This window comes from Pleurodeles waltl, chromosome 3_1 (genome assembly GCF_031143425.1).
Source record: "Pleurodeles waltl isolate 20211129_DDA chromosome 3_1, aPleWal1.hap1.20221129, whole genome shotgun sequence".
Taxonomy (NCBI): domain Eukaryota; kingdom Metazoa; phylum Chordata; class Amphibia; order Caudata; family Salamandridae; genus Pleurodeles; species Pleurodeles waltl.
Genome location: NC_090440.1, coordinates 1,637,470,639 through 1,637,485,132, shown reverse-complemented (window position 1 = coordinate 1,637,485,132; position 14,494 = coordinate 1,637,470,639). Strand labels below are relative to the sequence as shown.

The 14,494-nt window shown below is 47.1% G+C and overlaps 1 protein-coding gene across 2 annotated transcripts in view; it reads right to left on the bottom strand.

The window, feature by feature from the left end:
- Positions 1-312: 312 nt before the first annotated feature.
- Positions 313-14,494, bottom strand: part of GAD1 (glutamate decarboxylase 1) — a 257,259-nt gene continuing 243,077 nt past the window's right edge. For both annotated transcript variants that reach the window (XM_069225317.1, XM_069225318.1), the window contains one exon: positions 313-1,866. In XM_069225317.1, the coding sequence (XP_069081418.1) occupies positions 1,693-1,866 (174 nt within the window). In that variant the 3' untranslated portion in view covers positions 313-1,692. The remainder of the gene's footprint in view (positions 1,867-14,494) is intronic.

The window sequence follows — 14,494 nt, the reverse complement described above, 5'->3', positions numbered from 1 at the left end:
GGGGATCGCTACGCCGTCTCAGTCTGCCGCGATGTGGCAAAAGGACTCAAGCGACTCTTCAATATATATATATATAAATATATATATATATATATATATATATATATATATATATATATATATATATATATATATATATATATATAGGCAAAATTGCATAGTCCTTAATCCAGGTCTTAATATTAGTTTGTTGTGGGTACATTTATTTTATAATGTACATGGCTACCACAAATTCGCTCATGTTAAGTTTCACTGATATTGCAACAGTGCACATGAGAAAAACATCTCTGTTATTAATATATTTTTTGTTTTGATACTCAGAAGCACAACATCACTGTTTTATCTTCATTTCAGCCAACATAAAAACATTTGGCAACATTTTATATGTACTCTGGCTAACAGAAAGACAAACCTATGTGAAATATTCACAGGACCAGAGTTGACACTTGAGAGAGAATTAGTGTACTTAAAGAACGGGTTAAAAAGTATGTATGGGCCATATTACTCTGTTTATGCACAGTAACTCTGTATTTAAAACAATTGTCACAGGTATGTTGGTCCTGCCATTTTTTAAATATTTATGGAATGTTGGACAAGTTATAGTTACCATATGGCCCTACGTCAGGTGGGCTCTTTTTTTGCCTGTCATACAATTGCATTTACCACATTAGTGAATTCTGGAACTAGCACTCTTTTTTTAGACACACCTGGAAATTATTTGTAAAAAGGAACGACAGGGAGATGGAGTTATCGCGTAACTATAGATAAACATTTTGTTTTACTTCTTTTATAAGTAAACTCTTATGGCTTTACCTCTGGACTTTCATGTCTCCTTATGCTGCATTTACTAAACTTAAAATATATATCCTCATGACAGAATCGACACACAGCTCCAAATCCTACCCTTCAAATGTCTTTCCTCCTGACATAACCCTCACCCACGTTTTTGTTTAAAGAGGAGACTAGAACTTTAAAATAAGACCACTTTATTGTCAGTTTTTATATCCTCTCTAATTTTACTTGTCTAATGTAAATGGACACTTAAAATGGTCTGGTTGCCAGAGGAAGGTTGTTCTCTTCCGCAGCCATCTATTACAAATAATAGTTTAAGTCATGAACTGGTTGAACACAAATGAGCCTGATGTCTAGCTATATCTCTAGTAATCTGATACCTTGACAAAGTTAATAAGTGTTTCATATACTAAAATGAGAACGATAACAGTAATTTAGGTATTAGAAACAAATGTTAAATGGTGGTTTGGGAGTGCGGTTAACGAAAGGAACACATGAGGATTAGATAGAAAATCAGTAAGCACAAGGAGCTGACTTTGTACCATTACTAACTGCCCAGTGAATGTGGCCTGTCATGTGACCAGATCAAAACCCATCAAATGGCTGGAGAAATCCTGAGCTGCAAATATATTTACACACAGTCCTAAATTACTCTACTGTTTATATTAGTTTTCTGCTAACTATAGCAAAATACTTTGATTTAGGTTTTAATACTTAGATTATATAGTTCCCTTGAGTAAAATTACCTACGTATAAGTTAGAGCATTTCAATGTGCTAGATTGCCATAGGATGTTGGAACATTGTAAAGGGAAATACATAGGGTTTGTTCTACAGAACTGCGTAAAATTGCCAGTCCTTTAAAACAGTGCATCAAAGACATTGTGATTGAGTAGCTTATACTACAGATCCTGTCCCAATCTTTCAATTTCCTCAACAAGGAAGTCAATGTCGGACTTTGTAGCAGCTGGGTTAGATATAACCATTCGGAAGAAATTGACTTTGTCTCCTTGAGGTTGATATCCTACCATTGTTGTGCCCGATTCCATCATCATCGCTTTGATTTTTGGTGCCACCTTTAGATGAAAGGAAAAAGAGCCTAATTATAACAAATTGTTGATGATATGAAATATAATGCATTGAAAATACAGCATAGTTGTTAGGTAAGTTAAAACATTAATAAATATGTTATTGATGTGTGAATATTCATTAACATATCTTGGTGGCAATGTAATAAATCATGTTTAATCAGTTTGTTATTTATCCTCTTGCTTAGCTTCTCTTTTCATTTCCAGAAAGTTCTCTGTTAAATTATTACACTATTAGAACATTCTGTGGGAGAAGAAAAAAAATGAAGGATTTTTCTCGTTAAATTAAAAGATACATTCTGTGGATGGATTGACTTTCCAAAATATAAAAAATATAAATGTAATTATATTAATATAGCACTTACTACCCCTCTTAAGGCATTAATGTGTTATTTGGTGAGTAGCATGCTACTCCAGGACCCAAAGTAGATTAGTGGTGGATTAGTATAGGGAAATATTTGTTGTTAACATGAGCATTGGACATGTGAGTCAGTTAGATTGAATAGTATAGAGGAGGGAAGAATCTAGAAAGTGTTATTTGAGAGATTATAGCAGTACAATGAGGTTTGGCATGAGTCAAGGGAGGAATAGAGGAAGAAAACAGCATGACAAGTTTCCTTTTACCCACACAAAAATGCTTAGTTCACGGGATGGGTGATTGAAATGGGTTTCAAATTAGGAGCAAATAGTCTGCCATTCCCATGTAATATTCTATATTCTGTGAACCCATGAGTAATATTTAAATTTACAGATACATGTTAACACTCCACTAGAAGACTTCAATTTAAATTGGACTTTGTGGAAAATGCATCTTCAATGATCAATTATTTCTAACGACCTTACTGTGTCCCTTATGCTTTTATATGCACGGGGTGAGGCACGCAGAAGAGGGCTGATGCAATAAATGGATGAAATTGTTATTTCTGTGAAGCTCCTGCCTAGGTAGGAACAAGGGTGTTTAGAGAAAACTCTGCAAATGTCTAGATTGTGTGTGAATTACATCAGGAGGATGAGGCTGACAAAATCTGAAGAGGGATTCAGAAGAAAACTTTGAACCTAATGTCCAAAACTGTGAGCCCCAGTAAGTAAAATACGGAACAGAACTTGTAGCAGAGATTTCAAGCTTTGCTGTCAATGTAATTTGCACACAGGCACATTGTGCTACATGGTGATTGAGTGGTAACTGATACACAAGTCTCATCTTAAGAGTATGCCGAACTGTCACCCAGATCAGAGGACATTTACAGCCATTATCCCTTGAAACGTTAGACTTCAGGGGTTGTGGATTCAGCAATTAGTCTGCTTAACCTAGCAGTTATGTATTTGCATTATGTTTTGTCATTTAAACAGCTCATAACAAACCAGGGGCATGAAATATTAATCATTTTGTTGATTGAACTTTTAAAAGTAAAATCCTTGAATTTGAAAACTACCTAAAATAGCAGACCAATGTGATGTAACCATGTATGCCAGATTTATAGGAGGAAGAGATTTTGAAATACACTGTAATGATTATTGGGACTTGCAAAAATAAGTGATTCTTTAGAGGATTTTTGAATGATTGTTCAAAAAGGGTCTCTAGGCGAGGCAATCTGTAAACCCTCTTGAACCAGCACAGGCCATATGACTTGTTCCCATTTCTAAACATATGACTTTATTGGAAGTCAAGCATCATTAACCCTTTGAGTGCCTTTGCAATCTAGACTTTAGCAATGCCAGACTCTTCTTTCATTTCATCCTTCAGTTTCTGTAGTTGTCTTTGACTTGTAAGTAATCTTGTAATGTGCCCCTGGGTCTCCATTGTATTGGCTGGCTACATGCAAATAAAGATTTCAACACTAAAGTAACAGATTCCAAAGTATCTTTTCTCTTTTTTCTTTCAATATGTATTATTTTTCTTTATGTACTTATTTTAATGTCTCTTAATCCTGCAGATAAGATGGTAACACAGTCTATGGATAGCATTAGATTTCTTTCACTTTGAATATGATATGTTAATATACAAAATGGTCATTTTGTCTGCTACATTTGAAAGTGGCCCTTGAGGTCTGTCCCTGAATACATGCCAAGCTCCGAGCTCCGATAAAAGAAATTAACTGCAGCCTCCATTTGAAAAAAGTAATGTATAAGCACTAGTGCACTGGACAAGAATTATGTACATGAATTCAGAGCACTCAATTGAAGATGTTTTTGAGAACATTTTGCATATTATAGAAAAGACCATTAATTTAATTCCAAGGAACAAATCTCATCTTGGCGAGAAAATATTAGAGTCCATGCATTTTGGACCATTTGACCAAATCAGGATCTTTTTCCAGGTCTGAACAGACCTGACATTGCTTACACTGGAGGAAACAGGTTTTTACCTGACGGGAAGAAGAACTAAGTAATACACTTAATAGATGATAGTCTAATCCTTGCAGTGCAACCTCAGTGGGTTTCCCGGTGGGTAGTGGGGAAGAATTAGCACTGGGAATGTCCCCCTACCCCTGGATATCATTCGCCAACTTTTACACCCTATAATTAAAAGACATCGCTCCTGGTCCCTACATGGTTGGGTGGCCCGGAAGTGCCTTGCCAGGGCCACTTAACTGACAATACAGGTGCAACCCTATTCCCCCACTACTCCCCTTCAAGGGCTACTGGGGCCTTATGGACCCTTCACAGCTGACCAGTTGACTATGTGGCATGAATGCTTCCTGGAGCCAGCTCTTCCAAAACAACCCCCTAATCACTATAACATACCCCCAGGCCAGTTCTAGCTACATGGGCAGCTGCTGGCGACGATTAGGGCTCTGTGGCACATCACAAGAAGCCCCCTCCACTCATGCCATCATACATGCACTGTATGCTATGGAGGTAGGGCACCACCAGGTAACGTTGTTATACAAGGCCATGAGGGAACATACAGGGACTCCTCTGACACATCTCCGACACATCTAGCAGGAGGATCTTGCACGCCCCCTTCACAACACTAAATGAACCAAGGCCCTGGAGTCCTCCCAGAATATAACCCGTAAAGCACAGCTCAAAAACATCCAGTACATGGTGCTGCATAGGGCACATCCATTACATGGTGCTGCATGGGGCACACCTTACACCCTCCCGGTTAAGCTGTATTTTCCTCACAGCCCGACTCACGTGCCTCAGATATCAGTCCTAATCAGCAGACCTCCAACACATGTTTTGGTCATGCCCTAATATTGCTGGCTATTGGCGCATGACACACCGCACCCTTGCCACCACTACAGAACTCACAATGCTGAATTTGTGGGAGGCATCAGCCTTAGGCATCTTTCAATCAATCAATCAATCAATCAATCATATTTATACAGCGCGCTACTCACCCGTGAGGGTCTCAAGGCGCTAGGTGTCACTGCTGCTCAAAGAGCCAGGTCTTGAGCTGCCTCCGGAAGGCGAGGTGGTCCTGGGTGGTCCTGAGGTGGGCGGGGAGGGAATTCCACGTCTTGGCTGCCAGGTAGGAGAAGGATTTCCCACCTGCAGTGGTTCGGCGGATGCGAGGGACGGTGGCGAGTGCGAGGCTGGTGGAACGAAGTTGACGGGTGGGCGTGTAGAAGGTGAGGCGACAGTTGAGGTATTCAGGGCCCTTGTTGTGGAGGGCTTTGTGTGCGTGGGTGAGGAGCCTGAAGGTGATCCTTTTGTTGACGGGTAGCCAGTGCAGGTGTCTCAGGTGGGCAGAGATGTGGCTGTGGCGGGGTACATCGAGGATGAGGCGCTCAGAGGCGTTTTGTATTCGCTGAAGACGTTTCTGAAGTTTTGCGGTGATTCCTGCGTATAGGGTGTTTCCGTAGTCTAGGCGGCTCGTGACGAGGGCATGGGTCACAGTTTTTCTGGTGTCGGCGGGGATCCAGCAGAAGATCTTTCGGAGCATGCGGAGTGTGAGGAAGCAAGAAGACGAGACGGCGTTGACTTGTTTGGTCATGGTGAGAAGGGGCTCCAGGATGAATCCAAGGTTGCGTGCGTGGTCTGAGGGGGTCGGTGCGGTGCCCAGGGCCGTGGGCCACCAGGAATCGTCCCAGGCGGACGGGGTGTTTCCGAGGATGAGGACTTCCGTTTTGTCTGAGTTCAGCTGCAGGCGGCTGAGTTTCATCCATTCTGCAAAGTCTTTCATTCCATCCTGCAGGTTGGTTTTGGCGGTGGCTGGGTCTTTGGTGAGGGAAAGTATCAGCTGGGTGTCGTCGGCGTAGGAGATGATGTTGATGTTGTGTTTGCGTGCGATGTCGGCGAGGGGACTCATGTAGACATTGAAGAGAGTAGGGCTGAGCGAGGAGCCCTGTGGGACGCCGCAGATGATCTCGGTGGGATCCGAGCGGAACGGCGGGAGGTAGACTCTTTGGGAACGGTCAGAGAGAAAAGAGGCGATCCAGTCCAGGGCCTGCCCTTGGATACCGGTGGAGCAGAGGCGGGTTATTAGGGTGCAGTGGCAGACGGTGTCGAAGGCAGCCGAGAGGTCGAGGAGGATGAGGGCGGCTGTTTCTCCGTTGTCCAGCAGAGTTCGGATGTCGTCGGTGACTGCGATGAGGGCGGTTTCCGTGCTGTGGCTGGCCCGGAATCCGGATTGGTAGGGTTCGAGCAGGTTATTGTCTTCGAGGAAGTTTGTCAGTTGTTTGTTGATGGCCTTCTCGATGACTTTGGCTGGGAAGGGGAGGAGCGAGATGGGGCGGAAGTTCTTCAGGTCGCTGGGGTCCGCCGTGGGTTTCTTCAGGAGAGCGTTGACTTCCGCGTGATTCCAGCTCTCGGGGAGGGTGGCAGATGCAAACGAGCTGTTGATGATGGTCTGGAGATAGGGGGCGATGATGTTGTCGGCTTTGTTGAGGATGTAATGTGGGCAAGAGTCCGAGGGGGCACCGGAGTGGATGGTGTTCATGGTAGTTTTGGTCTCTTCGGCGCTGATGGGTGTCCAGGAGTTGAGGGTGATGGCTGGGGCTGTGGGTTTCGTGGTGGTCGGCGGGGTCTGTGGACCGAAGCTGTCGTATAGGTCGGTGATCTTTCAATGGAAGAAGGTAGCGAGGGAGTTGCAGAGTTCTTGTGAGGGCGCGATGGAGTTGGAGCTGGTGTTGGGATTGGAGAGCTCTTTGACGATGTTGAAGAGTTCTTTGCTGTTGTGAGTGTTCTTGTCCAGTCTTTCTTTGAAGGATGCTCTTTTGGTGGCGCGGATCAGCTGGTGGTGTTCGCGGGTGGCGATTTTGAGGGTTGAAATGTTTTCTGCGGTGTGATCTTTGCGCCAGGTTTTCTCGAGGGTACGGCAGGTTTTCTTAGATTCTTTGAGGGCATCTGTGAACCATTGAGGTTTCCTGGTGTTGGTCTGTCTTGGGAGACGTCTGAGGGGGGCGAGGTTGTCAGCGCAGTTGGTGATCCACTGTGTGAGGCTGAGGGCTGTGTTGTTGGCGTCGGAGGTGATGGTAGGTTGGTTGTGGTTGAGAGTGGAGAGTAGCTGTACAGTGGATATTTTGTTCCAAGGTCTGCGTGAGATAGGTTGTGTGCGAAGGTGGAGAGATTTGCGTCTGAAGGTGAAGTGAACACATCTGTGGTCGGTCCAGTGTATTTCGGAGGAGTGGCTGAAAGATACGTGGTTGCTGGCAGAGAAGATGGGGTCGAGCGTGTGTCCGGCGATGTGGGTGGGGGTGTTCACCAGTTGCTTGAGACCGAGGTTGTTGAGGTTGTTGAGCAGGGTGGTGGTGTTGGTGTCGTTGTTCTGCTCCAGGTGGAAGTTCAGATCTCCGAGGAGGATGTAGTCTGGCGAGGCTAGGGCGTGTGGGGAGATGAAGTCTGTGATGGATTCGCTGAAAAGGGCGCGTGGTCCAGGGGGACTGTAGATGAGAGTTCCTCTGAGGGTGGTCCTGGGGTCGGTGTGGATCTGGAAGTGCATGTGTTCGGCGGCGAGGGGGATGTCTTCGGTGGAGGTAGTGACGTCGATGGAGTTCTTGAATATGATGGCGATTCCTCCTCCGACTTGGTTGGTGCGGTCTTTCCTGGCGATCTTGTAGCCGTCGGGGATGGCTATGGCGATGTCGGGGGCTGATGAGGCGTTCATCCAGGTCTCAGTGATGAAGGCGACGTCCGGTGCGGTAGAGTCCAGGAGGTCCCATAGTTCAATGGCGTGCTTGTGGACGGAGCGTGCATTGATGAGGATGCACTTGAGGTGGTTATTGGCGCGTGGGCTGGTGGGCGGGGTGCAGTCGCGGTGGAAGGTATGCTTGCAGGTTTGACATGCGAAGGGTCCATGAGTGCGTTTCGGGCTGGCTTGGTAGCAGGTTGTGGTGCGTCCCGGGTTGAGTGCGTGGAGGGAGGCGGCGTCGTAGTAGTGCTGCGGGGTTTGTGAGTGCTGGGGGCCAGGGGTACTGGCGCTGGGCACGGTCCAGGCACGGACGGGCGCAGACGGGCTTGCCTTTGGTGCGCCCGCTGCGCGCACCCGCACAGCGGCCGCCATAAGAGGGAGGTGGGGGGGAGGGGTCAGCTGGGGGCGGGAGGCGGGAGGGAGGGAGACGAATGGGAGCGGGGGGCAGGGCCGCACGGGTGGCGGATGTGGGAAAGCAAAGGGTGGGGGGTGGGGGCCCAGAAAGAAGGGAAAGTGTGAAAAAAAGGGAAAAGTTCACAGGAGATGGAGGTGAAACGATGAGCAAGAACAGGGACAGAACAGAGGAAAACGAAGGAAAATGGACAGGGGAGAGAACAGCAGAAAAACGAAGGAAATTGGACAAAGACAGAGAACAGCAGAAAAACGAAGGAAATTGGACAAAGACAGAGAACAGCCGAAAAACGAAGGTGATTGGACAGGGGAGAGAACAGCAGAAAAACAAAGGAAAATGGACAAAGAAAGAAAACAGCAGAAAAACGAAGGAAAATGGACAAAGACAGAGAACAGCAGAAAAACGAAGGAAAATGGACAAGGGAGAGAACAGCAGAAAAACAAAGGAAAATGGACAAAGACAGAGAACAGCAGAAAAACGAAGGAAATTGGACAAAGACAGAGGACAGCAGAAAAACGAAAGGAGTTTGGACAAGGGAGAGAGCACAGAAGACAGAAGAGAAAACGAGGGGCTGGACAGGGGGGAGCGCAAAGGAGTACTTACGGTCTGCTGGAGGTGGCAGGAGCCTGGGCAGGTGAAGCTGCAGTGGCAGGAGTAGCGACCTACCCTAGGGTCAAGGGGGAAGAATCATAAAGTACGGGCCTGTAAAGAAATGGCTCCCTGTTGCAGTTACCCCCCACTTTTTGCCTGATGCTGATGCTGACTTGACTGAGAAGTGTGCTGGGACCCTGCTAACCAGGCCCCAACACCAGTGTTCTTTCACCTAAAATGTACCATTGATCCCACAATTGGCACACCCTGGCATCCAGATAAGTCCCTTGTAACTGGTACCTCTGGTACCAAGGGCCCTGATGCCAAGGAAGGTCTCTAAGGGCTGCAGCATGTGTTATGCCACCCTAGAGACCCCTCACTCAGCACAGACACACTGCTTACAAGCCTGTGTGTGCTAGTGAGAACAAAATGAGTAAGTCGACATGGCACTCCCCTCAGGGTGCCATGCCAGCCTCTCACTGCCTATGCAGTATAGGTAAGACACCCCTCTAGCAGGCCTTACAGCCCCAAGGCAGGGTGCACTATACCATAGGTGAGGGTACCAGTGCATGAGCACTGTACCCCTACAGTGTCTAAGCAAAACCTTAGACATTGTAAGTGCAGGGTAGCCATAAGAGTATATGGTCTGGGAGTCTGTTTTACACGAACTCCACAGCACCATAATGGCTACACTGAAAACTGGGAAGTTTGGTATCAAACTTCTCAGCACAATAAATGCACACTGATGCCAGTGTACATTTTATTGTAAAATACACCACAGAGGGCACCTTAGAGGTGCCCCCTGAAACTTAACCGACTGTCTGTGTAGGCTGACTAGTTCCAGCAGCCTGCCACACTAGAGACATGTTGCTGGCCCCATGGGGAGAGTGCCTTTGTCACTCTGAGGCCAGTAACAAAGCCTGCACTGGGTGGAGATGCTAACACCTCCCCCAGGCAGGAGCTGTAACACCTGGCGGTGAGCCTCACAGGCTCACCCCTTTGTCACAGCCCAGCAGGGCACTCCAGCTTAGTGGAGTTGCCCGCCCCCTCCGGCCACGGCCCCCACTTTTGGCGGCAAGGCTGGAGGGAACAAAGAAAGCAACAAGGAGGAGTCACTGGCCAGTCAGGACAGCCCCTAAGGTGTCCTGAGCTGAGGTGACTCTAACTTTTAGAAATCCTCCATCTTGCAGATGGAGGATTCCCCCAATAGGGTTAGGATTGTGACCCCCTCCCCTTGGGAGGAGGCACAAAGAGGGTGTACCCACCCTCAGGGCTAGTAGCCATAGGCTACTAACCCCCCAGACCTAAACACGCCCTTAAATTTAGTATTTAAGGGCTACCCTGAACCCTAGAAAATTAGATTCCTGCAACAACAAGAAGAAGGACTGCCCAGCTGAAAACCCCTGCAGAGGAAGACCAGAAGACAACAACTGCCTTGGCTCCAGAAACTCACCGGCCTGTCTCCTGCCTTCCAAAGAACTCTGCTCCAGCGACGCCTTCCAAAGGGACCAGCGACCTCTGAATCCTCTGAGGACTGCCCTGCTTCGACGACGACAAGAAACTCCCGAGGACAGCGGACCTGCTCCAAAAAGACTGCAACTTTGTTTCAAGAAGCAGCTTTAAAGAACCCTGCAACTCCCCGCAAGAAGCGTGAGACTTGCAACACTGCACCCGGCGACCCCGACTCAGCTGGTGGAGAACCAACACCTCAGGGAGGACCCCCGGACTACTCTACGACTGTGAGTACCAAAACCTGTCCCCCCTGAGCCCCCACAGCGCCGCCTGCAGAGGGAATCCCGAGGCTTCCCCTGACCGCGACTCTCTGAAACCTAAGTCCCGACGCCTGGAAAAGACCCTGCACCCACAGCCCCCAGGACCTGAAGGACCGGACTTTCACTGCAGAAGTGACCCCCAGGAGTCCCTCTCCCTTGCCCAAGTGGAGGTTTCCCCGAGGAAGCCCCCCCTTGCCTGCCTGCAGCGCTGAAGAGATCCCTTGATCTCTCATTGACTAACATTGCGAACCCGACGCTTGTTCTAACACTGCACCCGGCCGCCCCCGCGCCGCTGAGGGTGAAATTTCTGTGTGGGCTTGTGTCCCCCCCGGTGCCCTACAAAACCCCCCTGGTCTGCCCTCCGAAGACGCGGGTACTTACCTGCAAGCAGACCGGAACCGGGGCACCCCCTTCTCTCCATTCTAGCCTATGCGTTTTGGGCACCACTTTGAACTCTGCACCTGACCGGCCCTGAGCTGCTGGTGTGGTGACTTTGGGGTTGCTCTGAACCCCCAACGGTGGGCTACCTTGGACCAAGAACTGAACCCTGTAAGTGTCTTACTTACCTGGTAAAACTAACAAAAACTTACCTCCCCCAGGAACTGTGAAAATTGCACTGTGTCCACTTTTGAAATAGCTATTTGTGAATAACTTGAAAAGTATACATGCAATTGAAATGATTCAAAGTTCCTAATGTACTTACCTGCAATACCTTTCAAACAAGATATTACATGTTAAATTTGAACCTGTGGTTCTTAAAATAAACTAAGAAAAGATATTTTTCTATAACAAAACCTATTGGCTGGATTTGTCTCTGAGTGTGTGTACCTCATTTATTGTCTATGTGTATGTACAACAAATGCTTAACACTACTCCTTGGATAAGCCTACTGCTCGACCACACTACCACAAAATAGAGCATTAGTATTATCTATTTTTACCACTATTTTACCTCTAAGGGGAACCCTTGGACTCTGTGCATGCTATTCCTTACTTTGAAATAGCACATACAGAGCCAACTTCCTACATTGGTGGATCAGCGGTGGGGTACAAGACTTTGCATTTGCTGGACTACTCAGCCAATACCTGATCACACGACAAATTCCAAAATTGTCATTAGAAATTGATTTTTGCAATTTGAAAAGTTTTCTAAATTCTTTAAAGTCCTGCTAGGGCCTTGTGTTAGTCCCTGTTAGCATTTCTTTTAGAGTTTAAAAGTTTGTAAAAGTTTGAATTAGATTCTAGAACCAGTTTTAGATTCTTAAAAAGTATTCCAACTTTTAGAAGCAAAATGTCTAGCACAGATGTGACTGTGGTGGAACTCGACACCACACCTTACCTCCATCTTAAGATGAGGGAGCTAAGGTCACTCTGTAAAATAAAGAAAATAACAATGGGCCCCAGACCTTCCAAACTACAGCTCCAGGAGCTGTTGGCAGAGTTTGCAAAGGCCAACCCCTCTGAGGATGGCAACACAGAGGATGAAGATAGTGACTTGGAGGAAAATTCCCCCCTACCAGTCCTATTTAGGGAGAACAGGGTCTCTCAAACCCTGACTCCAAAAATAGTAGTCAGAAATGCTGGCTCCCTCACAGGAGGGTCCAGCCTCTCTGAAATCACTGAAGATAACTCCAGTGAAGAGGACATCCAGTTAGCCAGGATGACCAAAAGATTGGCTTTGGAAAGACAGATCCTAGCCATAGAAAGGGAAAGACAAGAGATGGGCCTAGGACCCATCAATGGTGGCAGCAACATAAATAGGGTCAGAGATTCTCCTGACATGTTGAAAATCCCTAAAGGGATTGTAACAAAATATGAAGATGGTGATGACATCACCAAATGGTTCACAGCTTTTGAGAGGGCTTGTGTAACCAGAAAAGTGAACAAATCTCACTGGGGTGCTCTCCTTTGGGAAATGTTCACAGGAAAGTGTAGGGGTAGACTCCTCACACTCTCTAAAAAAGATGCAGAATCTTATGACCTCATGAAGGGTACCCTGATTGAGGGCTTTGGATTCTCCACTGAGGAGTATAGAATTAGATTCAGGGGGGCTCAAAAATCCTCGAGCCAGACCTGGGTTGATTATGTTGACTACTCAGTGAAAACACTGGATGGTTGGGTAACTGGAAATGAAGTGTATGACTATGTTGAGCTTTATAATTTGTTTATGAAAGAACACATTTTAAGTAACTGCTTCAATGAAAAGTTGCATCAGTATCTGGTAGACCTAGGTCCAATTTCTCCCCAAGAATTGGGAAAGAAGGCAGACCACTGGGTCAAGACTAGGGTAACCAAAACTTCCACTGGGGGTGACCAAAAGAAAGGGGTTACAAAGCCTCCCCAGGAGAAAGTGGGTGACACTAGAAACAAAGAAAAAGAGTCCCCTGTAGGCCCCCAAAAACCAGACCAGGTGGGTGGGCCCAGACACACAACCCAAAACAAAGGTGGGTACCAGGGTAAGAGCTGGGATGCCACTAAGGCATGGTGCCATAACTGTAAACAGACAGGGCACCACACCAAGGACACTTCTTGTCCCAAAAACAAACCCCCTATCAAAATCCCAGGGGTAACCAGTGTAGCCATTGGGGATGACTCCTCAGATGAGGAGGTCTTCATAGCCTTCAACTGGAAAAAGGGCCCAACAGGTGAGTTGGAGATTCCAGAGGGAAGTAGACACTTCCACCACCTACAGGTGAATGGAATCCCAGCCACTGCCCTCAGAGACACTTGTGCCAGTCACACTATTGTGCATGACAGGCTGGTGCTCTCAAACCAGTACATCCCAGGTGAGATGGCCAGAGTAAGAGTTAGCCCAGACAGGGTCACTAATAGGCCTGTGGCTCTTGTGCCCATAGAAGTGGGTGGAACTTTTAGCTGGAGAAGGGTGGTAGTCAGTACAGACCTCCCCCTTGATTGTCTCCTTGGAAATGACTACCCAGAGGTTAGTCAGACCCTAAGAGAAGAACTGGTCCAGGGCGAGTCCTCTCCCAAGGATTCTGGAGTGCCTGCCTCTGCAGTAAATGCAAGTAGGCCCCAGAAGAAAAAGAAAAGGAAACAGAGTAGGAAAGGTGGACAACCTTTAGCCAAGGTTCCAGCAAGCCAAGGAGATTCTGCTCCAGTAGGGGAGAACTCCAAAAGTGGCTCTGATAAAGTCCAACCTGACCCACAAGAAGTCCTGACTAGTCAGGCAACTGTTAGGCCTGAGTGGGTGGCTCCTCAGCTAACAGAAGAAAGAGTGGAAGAAGGGTGTTTACTACAAGATGTGGTAACCCCCCACTCTAATACAGCAGACAGGCACCCTGAACCCAAAGAAGCCTGTAACTTAGCCCCTTCCCTTGTAGGTGAAGAGCTAAAGGTGTGGTTCTGGGCACTGACAGCTGTCAGTGGCCTCTGCTGGGTGTTAGCCTTTATGGCTGCACTATCCTTGGCATGGTGGTCTGACCCCATGCCAAATAACAAGTTAGGCCCCCTGACCCTGTTGGTCATGGTGGGGTTACTCCAGCTCTGGGTAACCTCTTTGGGTAAGCTAGGGGTGACCCTGGCTAAGATAAGATTAGCAGAGGTGGATACCTCTGACCTCAAAATAGAGAGAATGGGTAAAGACATAAAAAGCACAGACAAGAGGCAGTTCAGACTAGGTCCTATCACTGTGGAAGTGGGTCAGTTCCCCAGAGGGAATGACCTGAACAGGAGGATGTAAGGCAGAGTAGGCCCTGCAACAAACCAGCCATTTCCTCTACTCTTCCTCGCCTGACAGACTAGG